This window comes from Cygnus olor, chromosome 7 (assembly GCF_009769625.2).
Source record: "Cygnus olor isolate bCygOlo1 chromosome 7, bCygOlo1.pri.v2, whole genome shotgun sequence".
In the NCBI taxonomy this organism is placed as follows: domain Eukaryota; kingdom Metazoa; phylum Chordata; class Aves; order Anseriformes; family Anatidae; genus Cygnus; species Cygnus olor.
The window spans coordinates 23,020,079-23,038,641 of NC_049175.1; the positions used below are offsets into that span (position 1 = coordinate 23,020,079).

An 18,563-nucleotide genomic window follows, 5' to 3' on the forward strand; every position below is an offset into this window, starting at 1 on the left:
CAGTAATATTACTTATGCCTAGTTGCCTGAAAGGAAAAACAAGAGCTCTGTCCCCAGCAGGGGAGTATGATGCATTGTATAAACATGATGGGTAATGATACAAGAAGCAGACTTACAGGGCAGGGTGTTGCCTTGTTTGGGACTGTGATTGTTTTTATTAAAATTGGCAAGTAAAGTAAGATGCTCTGGAGTTTGGTTTAGAATATTTACAGCTGACATGGAATACGAAAGAATATGAAATAACCCCAGCAGAAAGAGCCATTGATGTCATGTTAATTAGGTGGTTAAATAATGAACCCTGTGACACATTAACATTTTAGAGTATAATTTTTTATACTAAGCTGCAGAGTTTATGAAGGTGAATTGATTTTACTTTTAGTATGTTAATATATTTTTGTAAAGTGAAATAAAAGTGGCAAGAGGATTTTTAATGAAATGAGATAATAGCATTGAAAGTATATTGAATCCATAGATTATGGTATTGCAAGCCTGTTATGGAGTTGGACAATTTGCTAATGAACATATAAATTAGATTGGCAGCTCAAGATATTTGAGGATGGGCCTTTGGTACTGCTTCTTCGAAATATTTTAGTGTCCATCCATCGTTCATATTGCTTCTGTTATCCAGAGGCTGTGTGAAAACTTGTTCATACTTTTCATTCGCTGAAGTTTTATGTATCTTTAGCAACAAGGGTGTTAACTTGTATTTGTACAAAACAAATGAAACAATTTGTGCTAAATGGCTGTGATGTTTAGAGGAACAAACCTAATAAATCAACTAGAAAACTGATTCACCTCTACAAACAAATGCAGGAACTCTTTTTTTGACCCGTTTCAATGAACGTAATTTCCTCTGTTATCAGTATTGTAGACATCACATACAAACAGTAGATAACTAATGGGTCTGCTGAGCACTATGATCCCTGCGTCACTAAAAGAGTTCAGTTGACTAAAGGCTATGAAATCTGAACATGAATGGAGAAAAATGTAGCCAATAAAGTTGATGACGGGGTAGTGGTTGAGTAGCAGACAAGCTGGATGTTTTCTGTTGAACTTGATAACAAAATAGCATCAGGATTTCTGAGGAAATTACGTTAAAGTAGAAAAGAAGCCAGCAATACAGATATGGCCTGGTGCAAGAAACAGTGAAGAAATGAAAAAAAATAAAAAAAATAAAAAAATGAAAGGGACTTGTAGATATTAAGACTGGGTGATAGAAGTGGTAGTAATGTTTACTGATGGATTTAAAAAAAAAGTAATAAGTAATTTAAAAATAAATAAAGTAATGAGTGAACAAAAACGCAGTAAAAAAAAAAGTTATCATAGATATGATATGCAGATTTTGGGTGATGAGGTATGAGTATTGGTGACAGCATAGTGATATCCTCTGAGAAGACGATTACAAATATTTAAACCAAAACAAGGAACTAACATGAAAGAAAGGAACTTAAGTCATCTTTACAGATAATGCATTTCATAAGCTTAATGCTGAGGAGCAGAGGAAGGAATGATGCAGGAATGAATGATGAAGGAATGATGAAGGTCATTATCTTTTTTACCTAAATTGCAATAGTAATTTCTTCTTTATAAAGAATGCAGTGATCTGATAATTTTCAGTGTACAAACAGGCAAATATTGTAGAGCTTGTTGCTTGCTTCTCTGTTTCTTCAGAAGTCAAGCAAGAGGTTTGGTTTTCATGAAGGAAGTGTTTGGGGTATTCAAATTAAGCATTTGGACGTTATCTGTTGCAGATAAACCTGGAGATGTGGGAAGAATTTGACCTACTGTGTTGTGAAAACTGTCATGTCTGGGGGGATTGCAATGTGGGATGTGTGTGCCAAAGAGACTAATGCTGGAGGGGGAAAAAAAAGCCTCTTGGCACCAGCAGTGCTTTTGGATAATTTGCCTTTCTAATGCCTATCCCCTCTTCTCAGCCTCCCTTTCCAAGCATCCTCCCTTTGTAGGAAATTCTGCTCCCTGTACTGCCAGCAATTTACCATGTTCTTGGAGACCTTTACTGCTTATCTGCCTGGTGCAGAGATGTGGGGAGTAGAGGGCTGCATACCTGCTGCCCTCCTTCCCAGGGCTGCTGCTCTGTCTGGTGGGTAGTGAGATGAACTGGCACACAGGGCTGGAAACCTGGGAAAGCCCAAGGGGTATTCAGCCTATCTCTGTTAGGGCCAGTGCTTACGCACACAGTTTTTCTTGAAGCTTCCACTACAGTCTGTCTTAAACATGCAGAGCGTGATATGTCGTCATCTAAATACATACCCCCAGGCCGTGCCCCTAAACAAACACAGACAGGATGACTTCAGTATTGTTCCTGAGTGGTGATGGGATGGCCTGTTTCTGTTTAAAGTATTTTAGATGTTTTCATACCAATTCTTTCTGTAGAAACAAGCTACTTTTGTTTCTAATGCCTGAAGATCTGTTCCCAGGCTCCTTGACTCTCCACTCTTATGGCTCTGTCATTCCATCAGCCCCAAACTGTGAGATTTTAGCTCCAGATTCCAGCTTTATTGCCTTCATTCCTTCTGTCTCCTGTTTGCTGGAAATGGAGCTAATGTGTCCCAGGGCTCACTCTTACTCCATTTGAGTCCCAAAGGCAGCACACCTCATCTTCAATATAGCAAATTCAGGAATGAAGTAGTGTGTTTTTAGACATACACACATACACTTGTGTAAACTTAAAGGAGGAAGGTGACTGAGACTAAGCTCTTACTGTGGTTAGAGGGGAGATGAATGTTTAAGATATATTTTGTTCTTCCAAAATTGCACAGGATCCTTGGTTTTGACCTAGGAGCAGAAGAGTAGTACTCATCTCTTGCTTTGGTATTCTTGCCCTTGTTTAAGATGTGTGGAAACTACATCCTGATCTCTCTAGTTTCCTCTTTTTTATTTCTGTTTTCAAGCTTCCTCCTCACACTGTCTGGAACCTTATCTGAACATAAATGCCCATCTCCGGGGCTGCTTTTTTTTTGTCTCATTTTGTTTCTTAGTGGAAATGACGCAAGATCTGCTGTTGCTTTTTGTTAGTTTGCAGCTTGCAGTCAGGCGTTTACCCAAAGGCAGGAGGATTTGAAGGACTTTGAAGCCCTGTGTGTAGCTGTGGCTCTCCGGGTCCCAGCACCGGCCTGCAGGGCCCTGCTCTTCCTGCCTCTCCTCTGGACATATTCCGTGGAAACTGGAGGTGGGCACAAAGCTGGATGGCTCCCAGCTGCAGGGCAGCGTGTCCCCTTGTTGGGCTGCAGAGAGACACCCCGGATGCAGGGAAGCAAGACAGTAAAAGCAATGCCTCCGAGGAGCAGGCTCTGGTACCGGCAGGGCAGCTGGCTGTGGCTGGTGGCAGCCTGTGCTTGTCACTTCACCCTCTGGGTGACCAGCAGGGAAAGACACATGGGGACAGGGAAAAGCTGTGGGTGGGTGGGCACTGCCTTGAAAAGGAAGTGAAAGAGCTGGGGTAGGTGGCAGCTTCCCTTGGAGTGGGAGGCTGGCAGACCCGAGGAGGGAGTGGGGGGATGTGTGAAAAGGGCCTGAGCAGGAGAGGCTGTAGAGGAAAGTTGCTGAGGCTCATCCAGCCCTGACCTGTGTTTGTCACTGAGGTGCAGTCCACCTAGGAGGTGTGCAGTGCTGGGGTGAGGAGGGGTCCCTTGGAGCCTTCCTGGCAAGCAGTTGAAAACTTGGCTCCTTCCAGGAGTTCCCCAGGAGCTGCAGCCAGGGGTGCGAGCTCATCCTGTGGTGCAGGCATAGGAGGCGACTCGTTAGCTGCTATTGTAAACTACTGCAAATCTTTTTTGTCCCCTGCCAGCTGCACCTCAGGTATGAAGATGTTTCTCTCCGCCCAGCACAGTTCTCTTCGCGTACCTCGCTGGTGCAAAGGGAGCTTGCTCAGCATTACACGACTTAAAAAAACCGACAGATCGCCTTTCCTCTGCAGGCACAATGACATCTCGCCCTCGGAGCCAGCGATGTGACCCCTCTTCAGAGCGCAGCCCCAACGGAGCAAGCGGCGGCCGCCCCCGCGGGTAGGCACCGGGACGCCCCCCGGCTCTGCGGGACCCTCTGACCCGGCGGGGGAGCCCGAGGCACCGCTACGGCGGCGGCTGGGAGGTAATCAGTCCTTTAAGGGGAGCGGGAGGTCAGCCCGCGAGTCGGAGAGATTGAGGCACGTAGAGTTAAGCTAACCCCTCCCACTGCCATGGACCACTGGAGCGCCCATTTTCATGAGCACCTCGCACTGAGGCAGCTCAGAGCCGGCAGAGGCTGAGGAAGGAAGAGGGGGGAGAGCGAGGGAGGAGGGCGCGACCACCGGCCCCGATGGACGAGCCGAAGGGTAAGGCCGACCCCGCCGCCCCCATGCTGGCGAGCGGCCGCGACCCTCGGCGAGGGGGAGCGCGGGGGAAGGGGGCTCCGGGCCGGCATCCCGCGGCTCGGGGGGGGCTGTGCGCGTTCCCGAGGAGCTCCTGCCCCTTCCCCGGCCGGGAGCGAGCAGCGGCTGCGGCATCCCCGGCAGCGCGTCCCCCCGCTCCTGCGGGGGGCTAAGGCTGGGCGGAGTGGGACCGGTCTGGGGGTGCCCCCCCCGCAGCCTCCCCAAGCTCAAGCCGGCCTCCAGCCTTGGCAGTCCCGCTCGGCTGGGCCGCCTCTGAAGGGTCGCTGCCGGCTGCCCCCCAACTTGCGGTGGTGGTGGTCGCAAGCCGGGGGCGGCCGGGGGCTGGCGGCTCCCCCGGCGCTGCGGCTCCGCAGCCGAGCGGGCGGCAGCGAGCGCTCCGTGCTTGGCGTTTGCAGAAGTTTGGCCGCGTCAGTGCGGGGGATTCCCTTCCTGGCCGTGCGGGGGAAGAGGCGGCGGGGCCGGCGGGGGCTCCCCGCCTGCAGCCCGGAGCCGCCCGCAGCGCCCTTGCCGAGCCCGGCGGCGCTGGGAGCGCGCTGAGAGGGGAAAAGCGAAAAAAAAAAAAAAAAAAAAGCTCGGGGGAAGGTGATGGCTGTTGGTGGGGAGAAGCGCTGTGCTGCCTGCCGGGGGCTCTCCCGGCTTCAGCTCGGGGCCAGGACCGGCTCCGGAGCGCAAGGAAGAGGAGGATTTCCCCCGGGCAGCCTTCTCGCCTTAACTGCAGCGCCAGGCAGCGCTAGCTGAAGATGCTCATTGCACAGTTATCTTTCCTTTTTTTGTTTTTTTTTTTTAAGATATCTATTTTGTCCCGGGGCTTGCATTTTATAATCAGCCTGCTCGGTGCACGTAACGTGAAGCATAACAGCACTAGTCGCACTTAACATTTGGCAGAAACATTTTTCCAGTTTAGAGTCTGCTTTTGTCTGTCTGGACGGCTTACACTATTTACAGCAACTTCTGCAACACGGACTGTCTTTCTATACTGCTGACAGTACTGGGCGCTTTGTGTGGGGCTTTTAAACACAAAGCAGGATTGCAGACAACGGGCAAGTAGCAGTAAACTGGAAAAGGATCTGGGCAGAAACTTAGCCACTAAATTGAGTGAGAAGCCTAGGGATTAACAGTTTTCACTATTTTGATAGTTTCTTATTCAGTACTAGGCATAGCCTTTCAGGGAACAACAGCCTTACAACAACAGGGAATCAAAAAGCGATCCTTTTTTTCCCTCAGAATAAACAAAATGGAAAACTAGACCTCTCTAAGTTTTTAACATCATATAATGTAATAAATGGTGTTTGAGTGGAAGAAGTTTCTCAGTCTGACCTAAATCAAAATTTAAAGCAAAGACTGGCAGAAGTGGGGGGTTAGCTCGTTAATTTGTGCAGTCACGAGTGAACATGGAAATATTCAGAAACAATCTGCCTCTGCTGAGAAGGGAGATGATAATAGCTTTGAAACCAGTCTTTCGAAAGTTTCATTCCAGAAAGGAAATGTAATGCATGAACGGAGATGCCTTTTCCAGTGAGGTGAGGAATCACAGGGAAGAAACTTAGACGGTAACTGATACAGCGAAGACAACTGAATGAGCCTGCATTTAAAAACTGGGAGTTTTAGTGAGGAGAAAACTGACAACTAGTGCTTGAACTAGTTCTGGGAAAGGTGGTGATGGTGTCAATGGGCTGATGTGCAGAAAATGTCAGTCTGCTTGTAAAGGCTTAGTGGAAATTGTTGTAGCGAATTGCAAAAATTCATGGGAGAAGAAAACAGGAGGCACCATTTTTAAAAAGGCCTCTTGAGCTATGTTTCCCAGAGGCAGCAGTCAATAGTCTCAGCGCAGGGGAGTCCAAGGCAGCCGGTATCTATCAGCCAGGAGGAAAGTTTCCACCTTGAAATGAAGCACAAGCCCACTGAGAGCATATCCTTTCATCAAAAAGGTATTACTACTAGGGGGTGTCTCAGTGTGAGACAGACCTGTTCCCCTGCAAGTTTTGTCTGCAGGGACTGCAATAGGCTTGCAATGCTGCACCTCAGCTGAAGGAGAGCTGCGTTTTTAATACTGGTACTGTCAGCTCTGCCTTGAAATTTGGATCAATATGCTAACAGGCCAAGGGAGAAATTATCTTTGGGTTGCTACAGAGCAACAGATGATATCTGTGATCAGTGTGAATGCCTTCTTGTGCACTCTTGTAAAAGATGTAAAATTTAACATAAAAGGTACTGAACTGAACTAGAAGCAGTAACTCTGTTTTGGAGTTCTATGTACGTGTTGAATTAATTGTGCTGTCAGAGAATCATTCTCTACGGACCAGTGATCGTTCCAGCATGGAGCAGTAAAAAGCACAATCTGAGGGGGAAAAAATGTAAAGGAATGTGAATGAAGATTGCAAATTCAAAGAATACACACCAGCTGGTACTCCAAAAACAAGAATAAGCATGAGTTTTGCTAGTTCTTTGAGGGCAGTGAAGGTAGCGAATAAAAGTTAAAACAAGTAAATGCAAAGGAAGTGGAGAAAGAGGAAATAGAGAACATCTGATACCGCATACAAGCTGTGAATTGTGGAAAATTATAATTTTCTCCTGACATCTTTATTTTCTTTAAATAAAATCAGCAGGACCAAGCACAATTCAAAGGAGGCATTCTGTGTGTCTTAGGAACAAACTAATGTATATCTAGCAACTGCATAGTCATTATGTAGGTGGAGAACATAAGATTTTAATGATATAGAAAAACCCACAATGGTGGTGGTGAAGTACTTTTCAAAATTTGGGGTTGGGGTGGTAGATGAATTCTGATGTGAATGAATGTTTTGTGTAGTATAACTAAGTAGCCTGCTTTGTTCATTTAAGATTGTGGGGGATAAAGTTTCATAAAAATTTGAGATTAAATGCAAGAGAACACTAGGGAAATCACAGACAACAGGAATGAGGAGGCTGATGTTGAACCAATATCCCAGGTAACTGTTACCAATTTATCCTGATATCAGTTGTAAGTTATTGGGGAAGTCTCCCCACTGATAAGTCTTAATAGGTAGTTTGATTATATTCTTTTGTTTTAGTAGAGGATAAGACTTGCCAGAGTAGCTTTCAGAATAACGTTATTGTGGAAATGGACAGTACAGGCAAAATTAATAATGGGAAGTAAAGCACCAAGAAGGAAATTACTTATCCCAGATGGAAACAAACCTGTGAGTTCATGTGGTCCACTCAAGCGAGGTTATTAATCTGTGTCGTAGAATGGAGATAGTCCCAACTACAAGAGCCTGCATCAAGAACTTTAAGGATTACATTCCCTTTTCTTTGGAACTCTGTGGCTGGGGAATGCTTTTATAAGGGATAAAGCACTCCAAGTAACTTTCAAGTACCCAAGTACTCCAGAGACCTTGCTTTCTTGAAAGTTTTTGTTTGTTTACATTACAAAGTCAGCTGACTTACAAAATAGATGTTAAACAAGACTGACATAATTCTCATTTGAAAAAAACAGTCTGTGTTTTATCTTATGTTATCCCTATTAACATCTTCTGCATTTTTTTCAATTGAGGCTGGAGGCCTACAAAAGTTTTAGGAAAAAATACTCTTAAAGGTCAAGTGCACGGTGAATAAATCTAGGCTGTAAGTTAAGAAACTCCTAAAGCCCGAGTTCACTGATAGTTTGGGAACCACCCCACAAAAGAGGAACTGGAAGAAGAAATCTCCCTGGCTGGCATTTGATGGCCACGGAGCCGGTTATGAGTGTAGGACTGGGAAGGCAAATGGTCCTTTCTGAGCTATTTTCCAATGAAGTATTTGCTCTTATTTTATTATAGAGACAGCAAACATGGTTGCAGATAGCAAACCTCCCATGCTTCAACTTCTCCATAGCAATAGATACATTTCTGACTTTATTCTGATTATGAAAGTCTCCTTATGAGTCTTCAGCAAAGAATGAATTAATGGATTAAGACCTGGTTAAATGACAGATCTCAAAAATATTTACCAAGGGAAATCATGATTCAACAGCTGTGTTTGCAGAGGTATTCTGCAAGAGGCCTGATAGGGTTAGATACTTTCAATAATCTAAAAAAAAATATTTAAAAAAATCATTGCTGATTTACAGATGGGGCTTGTCAGTGCTATGAGGACCAGTATAAATACCAATTAAGTCAGAGGAAAGTCTAAGCCAAGAGTGGTTGGGAAACATAAAGAGCAAATAATAGGCTTCAAGCCAGCTAGTAAAGCACAGCTCATGCAACTTTGGGAAGAAAGTTGGATATTCAAATACTGAATAGGCTAGAAAGATTTCCTGGAAGTTTTGTTTGGGAGAAATCTGCAGAGGTGTATGGTTATGCTTGTGTGTGTGTGTGTGACAGCCCTAACTCAGTTTATTTATGGCCTTGTATGCATGGCTGCATTGCATGGTAGAAGGAAAAAGTTGTTCTCTATGCAAACTTATTGTGACCATGCGAACCTGTTTGCTTCTCCAATTGTATTTTTACCAGAAACGCGTAGGAAATGCTTAAGGAATTTCTGAAGGAGAAAGAATAAATTTCAGGCTGGACACCTGAAAAGGGAAAGGTTACAAGAGCTATAATTGATAGTTTTTGGACTTTCCTAGGTTGTTTAATTAGCTTAATATGGTGCAAAAATACCAAGCCTAGTCACATTCCTTCTTTTCCCAAGAAATCTTTGCATCTTTAGCACAGTTTGGTTTGAGAGCAACTAGCAAGCCTGATTTTGCAGTTACCACCCCTGTTTTTACTAACCCAAATCGTCCGGTGCTCACCGACCGTTTACCATGAAGCTGGATCCGATTTGAAGTGGGCTGAGACAGGAGTCAGGTTCTCAGCTTGGAAATGATTTGTTTTGGGGTTTAAGATGTGATTAAGGCAGAAGTGTTTAGGCTGAACCTGGGGATGAGCTGGATGATGCTGAGTTGACACTGGTTGAGGAGCCAGTCCACAAGGGATTGGTGTTGCTTGAGACCAATCAAAGTTAAATTGTAAAATTCTGTATTATGTTCACAAGAGAAACACTTCTGCTGATTTCGTGAAAGACAAGTTAGATAAGAATACTTCTTAAATTGTGTTTTCATATATTTTTGTCAGGTGGATGTGAGCACTGGCTTTCTCTCTCAGCTTGGTGGAAACTTCTCTTTCCTGAGCAGAGTTAAAGTTTTATGGCAGGCACTTCCAGTATGCTTGTGTGGGGAAGAGCAGAGCCCAAGGCTGCACTTCTGCTATCAGTGTAGTTTGACATAAGTCTATGCTGCTGAGATAGAAAAGGGACCTGTCCTTGTCCCTAGCCTTGATTTTTATTTTTTATTTTTCCCTGAAATAACTCTCAGCTTCTCTAACTTGAATGCCAACGCCAGCTCAAGTGAAAGAGGAGGAGGAGGCAAGGGTGAAAGTCACTCAGATCAAAGCTATTGTGAGGGCTGCGCTGTAAGACCGGGTGTGACACAAAACCAGCCCTGTGCTCTGAAACAGTGCTGCATTAGCACTACAAATTAAGAAATGAGTTAAGGGAAAAAGTGTGAGAGACCAGATGGAAAGGAACAAAGTCGGCTAAGTGCGTGCTGTGCAAATTCATCTGCTCAAGTCCTCCTGTGCACTCACTCCCCTCATCCTTCTCCATGGGCCCCATCTCCCTGCACTGCCATCCCTCTGTCCCTTGTGTCGTGCTGGCTGTGAGCTGTTGCTCCCGTGTTCAAGGGTGAGAGCTGGTCACTGCAGTCAGTGCTCGGCCAGTCCCAGCAAAGCTGCAGATGCCTCATCTTCCACCTGCTATAGCTCTTGCATGAACCCTTTTGGGCACTTTCTCTTGGGAAGAGCTTCCAGGGAGCATCTGCAATGCTGCTTTGCTGTCTGCCTTCACATTCCCCTTGTAATGTCAACATATTTTGTAGATAGTGAATAAGTCTGTGGTAGGAGATGTGTGCCTAACAGCCTGCGCTGTCCTGTGCTGCTTGTGACTTTCATCTAGCTGCATGCTACGTCTCTGCTGCCCCAACAAAATAACCCTTACACAGTGCCTGAATGGTTCGCAGGCTGAGACTTGCACCTTTGATCAAGGATTTATAATTTGCACAAATAGAAGTTAATAGCTGTTAGCTCAGTTTGTTTTCTCTTTTTTTTCTGATCCTCCTGAGAGCCTCCTTCTTGCTTGTGCAGGGTGGTGAGTGCTGGATCCTCCTCAGGGAAGAGAGTGAAGAAGAAAATCAACCTGTTTTTATAGAAGAATGAGAGTTGGCTGGTTTCTCTCTCTCTGCAGCTTCTCAGCTAGAGCTCAAATTGTAACTGGCCCGTGAGCTTTGCATGCTGCCTGGAAAAGGTGACTCAGCAGCTGAGGACATCGAAACCACTTCTGCCCCTAAGTTCACAGCATTTTCACGCTGTGCTCAAAGGGCTCCCAAGACGGCAGAGTGACAAACTGACGTTATGGCCGTTGTGGTTTCTATACATTAACCAGCAGTGAAACTGCAGCTGGGGTGGGGGTGTCAGCAGCCTCTGCTCTCTCCTCCCTGGGCTTGGGCAGGAAGGGGAAGGCTCCTCCAGAACTGAGGGACGGGGAGAAATGTGAGCCTCTGCAGCCCAGTTGATAGATGAAGAAGTCCATGGTGCACATGCCAAAGCCCAGAGAGTGGGCAAGTGGTGAAAGCAAGGTCAGAGCTCCTGTATGGAGCATGGATTGGAAGTGGGAGCAGATAAGAAAGTGGGATTTGTTCCTTGGCTGGAAACCTTCCCTTCCTCTTATCTACTCTTTGCCCAAATGGCACTGGGCAGCTCTTTCCATGGAGGACATCTGCTCTTGGCCAAGATCAGCCGTTAATTGCTGGCTCCAGCAGCCGTGTAGGGATCACATTGCAGAGATGCAATTTTGCCTTGAGCTGAATGTGCCCAGTAGGTTGATCTCCAGCTGTTTAGTCTTGCTTTCCTGAAATAGTATAGGAAGCTTACTGGTTGTTAGTTTTGTCTGAGACTGCAGTAAACATGAAACCAGCCTAAGCTGAAAAGAACTTTAATCTAGTAAAGCAAGCGATCAAGTTCTCATTTGCAGAGTTGGAAATACTGGAAGTAGTGGAAGTCATAAGACAAAAAAAGAAGTTCCAGCAGTGTTGTTTAAGACTACTTCTGTCATTAGAGAGAAGTAAGGCCTTATTTTGAAATGAATTAACAGTTTAAAGACGAGAAGAGCATGTGGTTTAACGCGGGGAATTGGGTTAAGCTGTCTGCCCTGCCCATTGAGCAGGGCACTCAGTCCCCTGCTCCTTTCCCACGCTGCTCCGTGATGCCGTTAGTACACGTGTGGCTGTGTCAGCCTCACCAGAGAACATGGCCTGTCTGAAGGGTAGCTTGGTACAAAATTTAAAAAGAGTCTGTACTTGTACACGTGGAAGATACAACACTGGCAGAAGACAGGCAGGATAGTCCCTTTTTGTGACGGAGCGCGCAGTTGAGTTATGCCAATTGTGAAACTAAGCCTTTGTACTTCATAAAAATAGGGTTTTTTACAACAGAACCTGGCCCCATGCTATGAACTCCTTGTTAAAGGCAGTAATTTTACAGTTGCTTTTTAGGTTACAAAGTGTGTCTCTGCTTCAGAGACTAGTAATTTCTCTCCCAATTTAAGGACCTTTTTGTGTTGTGGCCACTTGGTGGCTGTGAGATTGCAAACTGGATCCCGTCAGCCTTGCTGGGAATAGATACCTTCTGTAAATAGTAATCTTAGAGAGCCTTTCTACCCATTTACCTCTCAGGAAACTGCAACCATGAATGTACATTGTAATATGCTGCAAACCGCATCTCAGGAACTCTTGTTGTGGGTGTAGCAGCTAGTCTTTAGGTTTATTAGCATTTCATAGAGATTACATATAACACAGCAGGACTGCTGTTAGGTAGTCCATAACTTCCTTTATGAAGCAGTAAATAACTCTTTCACTGTCCTGGCTTCTCCTGCCTCCATCCCTGAAGCCAGACTGGGGAGGAGACCAGAGGAATGCATTCTTTCCAGCTATGGGGCTCTGCTGCCTCTGTTTCTCTTCATCATGTTTCTTCTAACCTAAATGACATCTTTCCTTTTCCCACACTTGTATGTAGCTCTGCTGGAACATTAAATTTTGTAGCATGAGTCATTTGTGTGTACTTTACTGGGCCAATAATCCCCAAGTTGCTATTAGTGTGGTAGAAAACAAGAGAGAACACACCAAAACAGTGGGAGACGAGTTCAAGAGTAGGTGTAAATGAAGCGTGTGCTGCTCCTGCCTTATACCCCAGGAACTCTGCCTGGGTGGGAAGGAGTGTGCTGTGAGAGCTTCCCTGGCAAGTGGATGGAGGTGGTTGGAGGACAGAGCATCAAGGTGGCTTTCTGCTGCTCTCCTGTGCTTTTTCCCCGTCTGGACAAATGGGACAAATAGTGCTGTGATACGTGTATGGAAAGCACTGAGACAAATTCAAATATTATGGCTTGGTATTAGGGAAAGGCTGATGTACAGTGTACAGAAAAGCCAAGTATGGTGGTTGGCTCCAGCATTATCTGTTTGGTGTTAGTTCCCCTCATGTTCTGAGCAGGCAGGACTGCTGAAAACTGGAGTCATGTGTGAAAGCCACAGAGTCAAGGTGAGCCTGGGAGCAGTGGAAAGCAGTGAGACAGCCCTGGCCTTGTGCGGCGTCCGTCTGCTGAGAGAAGGCTGTGACATGAGCATGGGAAAATGTCTGCGCACAAAGGCCTCCTTGTGTGTCCTGCGGTCCTGCTATCGGGTAACTGCAGCTATCCTGGCTGACCAGGAACTTTCTAGGAGAAGCTGATGTTTGTGCCAGCCCTGCCGTGTTAGCCTAGTGACAGAACACCACCAGCTCAGGGCTGCATCGGTGGCAGCGGTCTCACCCCACACCATGCCACAGGTTGCTTGTGCCCTGGTGCTGCCCTGGGCGCTGTGTGCTGGAGTACAGAGCTGTGTGCAGGAGCACGGCCTGGACCCACCACCTGAAAATCTGCCTCCTTTCCTCTTGTGCTGTTATTGGGGTCACCTGTGACCTAGCCAAGACAAGCAGACCTTTTTGCTGCCACAGTGAAGGTCTGGGAAGCACAGATCCAGGCACGGCATGCAGGTGAAGAAGCAGGATATTAACTGTTCTGAATGAAACATGAACAAAAGTGTATATAACAGGGCTGGATGAAGCAACAGAGCAAGGGCTCAAAGAATGGTCTGTGCTGATAACCAAGGATGTGACTGAGTGCAGTAAAGCTGGATAAACATTGGCAAAGGTGGTGTTTGTGACAAGCCCTGCATCCTGCACCCTGATAAGGGATGGCCCATCAGAAGGAGCCCTGCATGCTGATAAAGCCCCCGTGCAGATGACTCCTTGAGACAAAAGCTGTGTTCCTATAACAAGATGGTAGTGAGGTTGCAGCACGTCCCCTGTGCACCACCTCCTGTTCCTGCAGGAAGGCAGGCTGTAGGCATAAAGAAACCCAAAATGAGGAAACAGGGAGCCTAGCTGGGGCAACCAGCTATCATGGGGTACTCAGGAGCTGAAGTAAGCAAGGTTTCAAGGCGTAGTATTAGGTCCTGAAGATGGCAAAAGACCTGCACAAAGAGGCGTAGATGCCACTGAGAAGGAACCCAAGGGATGCAGTGAGGACACTTGGCATCTGGCACCCCCGGTCCCACGTCACGCGGGATCCTGCCAGACCTGGACACGTGAGTACTGTGGGAACAAGTGTGGAGGAGGGAGTGAGTGCAGCTGAAGCGATTTTGCAAAACATGCATCATCTTTCTGTTCCGTAAGATCTTGCGCTGTTGTTATGTTATCGTAGCCGTACCATAGCTATGCTAAAAATTATTCCGCTCTTAAATGAGAAAAAGATGTGAAACCTTAGATTGTTTATAACTAGTTTATAATGTCACTTTGGGTAAATACAGCAGAGTTTAAAAAGTTTGTTTCAACATAGTTAGCAGTACAAAATGTAATCACACCAAAATTGAGCTTTGACCTCAAAAAAAAACCAAAATTGATTATTGAAAATTATTTGGCAAAAATATTGGACAAAACAGGAGGGCAAGGAAAGATGTTAGGTCCTTTCAATAATAGAGCAAAACTGAAACTTCTCACCAGCTTTTTGCCTTCACCATTCCCACATGAACCAAGTTGTTTTCCAGGGTGTCTGTACGAAGGGTGAGCAGGTCATGGCCCGGGAGGAGACCCACTGCTGGGAGTTATCTGAATGGGCGGTGTGGGGAGCCCAGCCAAACAGTTCCCAAATGTTGTCAAAGCTAGGACTCCGCATCTGCTCTGAGCAGCCCCACAGACATCCCTGTGCAGAGCTGCTGTACAACTCCCATTTCTCCTTCAGCCTGTTGCCCCGTAGTTCCACGTTTCACATCTCCTGAAGTAAGCCCACGTCTCTTTGGAACCAAACCCTGTTTCACATTAATGTTGTCTTTCTGAGTATCTGAAGTTTGAATTGTTTTTCTCGTGTTTGTCTTTTCCACGTTGTATTATTTCTTGTGTAGGATGGTTTCCGTAGATACAATGGATATTATTTATCTATCCTCCCTGGCTGTGCAGTTCCTCCCAGTGCAATTTACCATTTTTATTTGAGGCCTTTGTTTCTTCATCTGTATCTGTGATGGTTTTAATGCTGTTGTACCATATCCTGTCATCTTGATATGTTGCCTTCTGCTCTTAAATGCCATTCAGTCCACACAATAGAACTCTTATCCCAGCCACTTTAATTTTTAAAAATGATATATTGCATATCTATTTTAGGGAATTTATACTTCTAATTGCTGGAAACTTCAGCTCTTCTCTGCTATGTGTAACTCTTAAACATAACAGTGTTTTGTTATTCTTTGTTCTCCTTCCCACTTGAGAAATGTTATCAAAGGAAAAAGTCTGGTAAAATGTTCAGGACCATCTGAAAGCTCAACCAGCACTGGATAGTATTGTTTGAGACAGCTCTCACATGAATTTTCCCTCTCTGTCTTGTTTCTACTTTGTTCCAGAGGAAAGTGTACGTCCTGGATTGCAGAGGTAGAAGTAGATGTGAGTCACTATTTGGTATTTAGTGGTGAGAAAGTTGACCACTATCAGTCTTCCCAAATAGCAGCAGAAGCCAAGAAAAATCTGTTCACAGCATAAGTTAGAGCTTTCCTCTTCAGGGCACTTCTGTCCTTATCTGGCTATTTACTGTGCAAGCAGGGCTGTTCTGCTGATTCAGCATCACAAGGAGCAGTGCCAGGGCAGCTCCAGGCCACACTTAAGGAATTACAAAGGAGACCATTAGAGTCACAAGTTTTCTCCTTAGATGATTTATAAACGGATTTGTTTTCTTTCTTGCTCCTTTGTCCCAGAGCTGTTAATAAATAGCCTTTTAAACCTCCTGCAGGAGATGCAAGGAAAGAAACCCCTGCTCAGGCCTCTTTTGTGCACACTGGAGACAAGTGCTGTGGCTCCAGGGGACCTCCAGTCCCGGAGGGAGAGCCCTGCTCAGATGGGCTGGGGCAGGGAAGGAGCAGACCTCTGGCTGTTTTTGTGGGGGCCCAGCTGTGCTGGCTATTCCTGCTGCACAGAGGCTCTTAACGGAGCCAGCTGGTGGCTTTTTTCCATACTGGAACTACATCCCCTTTGCTGCTGTGAGCGTGTCTCAAGCTCTTCAGCCGAAGTAACCTCTGCTTTGTTGGCTTTTGATGGTGAAAGAGTATTGATGTCTCCATCCTGGTGGGCACCTCTGGTCAAAGAGGCCAGAGCATGGAGTAGAGAGCTGGAGGCAATGTTACTGAAAAGCTCGAGGACTTCCCTTCTTGCACCTCCTTCCTGCTCTTGCTTCTCTGGGGGGGATGTGGTGAGAAGTTGGAGCTGCACCTTCTGTTTGTGGCCAACCCTGGTACGGTCTGTGCCGAGGTCACCCAGAGCAGATCATCGTGGTTTAACGCCTCTGTAGCAGCCCCTGGCATGCTGCGTGCAGACAGGGCAGCTGGGGCACCGCTCACAACAGCCCCCTGTCCTTGTCACCGCTGTGTACCCACACTGCCTTATCCAGAGCATTTTGCATTTGTATTTTGAACTGTTTGAGACAAGAATGTTGTTTTAAAAAAAAAAAAAAAGGAATGAAGTGAGGAAGACATGTGGTTCATACTGTGGTTTGATTATAAATTAGTTTCTTTTCCTAAGCCTGAATCTCCCTGGGATTCACAGTATCTCCCTGTAATAAGTAATCTGAACTTTGGAGGCTGATGAGTTCCTGTCCCAGACCGTTCATTCAGCAAAACTTATTTGCTGTTTTGTTCCACAAGGCCCTAGCCTTTGCAAAGTGCAAGGCTTCCAACCACGAAAATTTAGATTTGTATTTAACTTCTACTGTTTTCTCAATCTGCTTTTTATTACCTTTGCAGCCTCAAAGGAGAAGTTCTTCCTCTTCCACTCGGACATTTTGCTGAGGCCCATGCCCCACTAGGGGCTTTGGTCCCTTGTTCTTCCCATTGGTTGTCCTTAAAAATACCACAGGGTAATTTGTTTCCTGCTATTTGAAATGGAAATAGTAGCAGCATGAGGAACAGAGCATGATATTCATGCCAAATATCATGAGCTGAATTCTCTCCATGGTTTGTGGGAATCCTAGTTATTAAAGCTGACCTCTGAGAAATCAGTATATTTTTCCACAAAGCCTAGACAGTGGAGGCATTCCTCAGCAGGAGACAGAAACTATCCCAGCTGTTCCAGTGTTGTGTTTTGCAATGAAGAAAGGAGATAGCAGTGCTGACAGCTGGAGGTAAGTGGGAGAAGCTGGAATTAAGTAGAGATCAATCTCTTTCATGCGTGCAGTCTTAACCTTTACTTATTGAAGGGATGCAGTGAGGCTGCTGCCCTGCCTTGTTAGCAAGGCACCTCACACTTCATCTGCTGGAACTAGTTGCAAAGGAAAGGCCACTACAGTTTTTGGGTACTATGCAAGTTAGGGCAGGAAAAACTCACTCATAAAGTGAGTTTTTATGATAAAGTGGCTTTGCCAGCAGCTCTTCTCTCTCCTGGAGCACTGTTCATGCTTCTGCAGTCTCCAGTGGTTTTTGGTCCCGAATGGGAAGTGAAACTTCAGGAGGAAAGCTGGTTGCTTTGCTGTGCAGAAACGCTCGGGAAGCTCTGGTTTTCCACGTGCCTGTTTGCTTGCAGCACTGTGGGTAGCCGTGTTTTTGTTGTGGAAGCTGGGGAAGTAAGCCCCTGAAAAGCAGTAGTGGTGCTCGATGTGCAGGGCAATCCCAGGAATCCGTGATTCAGAGGAAAAACGTCCCTGAGATGCGGCGAGTGTCTTGCAGCCTCAGCGTCTTTGAGGCGGGAGCAGCTGCCAATGGAGAGGGCAAACAGGGAAACTGGTGGCTTTTAGGAGGGCATATTTTGACACTGGGGAATGCACAGAGCAGCACGCTGTGGGTGGCGAGGGATTTGGATGTGTTTTCTCTGTGGTCGTTTCCCTGCCAGAGCCTCCTGTTGGGAGGTAGCAGTATCTACAGTGCTCAAGACTGTTTTCTAGGAAATTTCTCAACTTTCTGGCCCAATGTGGTTATTTTTGGGGTGGGAAATGATTCTTCTGAAGGCTGTTTCCTTTGTTTTGTCATGGTAACTTCTGCATCATCCTAGTGCAGGGAGGCTGATGGGCCTGGGGAAGGGTGGGCTGCACTGCGGAGGTGTTGCGACTGTCACGTCACTGATCTTCCTATTAAAGTCTCCCTATTAAAGCAGTGGCCCTGCTGCCTTTACCAGCAGCAACAACAGGTAAATGGTTGTAAGCAGTAGATCTGCGGGGCTGAGCTGGGAACCAACAACCAACGCCGAGCGGGTGAAGGTTAGTGCCCATTATCAGCCAGGATGCCATAGAGGGGCAGTGACTGCCTCTATAGTTAGTTACATGAAAAGCTGGTGTGATGGCAGATGTCTGTCAATGACATGGTAATTCCTCAAAACCAAGGGTGATAATCTTGTAATTTGCAATGCATTGCTTCCTGTGCAAGGGAAATGTATGCAGGCCCTGTCTTGACAGAGAAAGAAATATTGCTTTGAGTGTTAAGAATTATTATGCAAGTAATAGACATCTGTTCTATATTAACAAATAATACCTAGTAGCTCTTTAAAGAAGTGGTTTTCCAAATTTAAAATACTTGAGCTGAATCAGCTGAGGATTTAAAATAATCAAATAGGAATGCAAGTCA

At 45.9% G+C, this 18,563-nt stretch overlaps 1 protein-coding gene across 7 annotated transcripts in view; it reads left to right on the plus strand.

Annotated features, from left to right (window-relative positions):
- The first annotated feature begins 3,037 nt into the window (after positions 1-3,037).
- The window catches only part of ENTPD1 (ectonucleoside triphosphate diphosphohydrolase 1), a 31,678-nt gene continuing 16,152 nt past the window's right edge, over positions 3,038-18,563 (plus strand). The window contains exons 1-2 of one of the 7 annotated variants that reach the window (XM_040563747.1): positions 3,038-3,190; positions 3,938-4,110. Coding sequence is in view for 1 of the 7 variants with exons in the window: in XM_040563744.1 (XP_040419678.1) it covers positions 4,318-4,333 (16 nt within the window). In the remaining 6 variants the exon portion in view is untranslated. Of the gene's footprint in view, positions 3,191-3,499; positions 3,636-3,669; positions 3,820-3,937; positions 4,111-4,154; positions 4,334-17,022; positions 17,132-18,563 lie in introns of those variants that run through there. The other 6 variants (XM_040563750.1, XM_040563746.1, XM_040563751.1 and 3 more) reach the window with 6 other exon arrangements.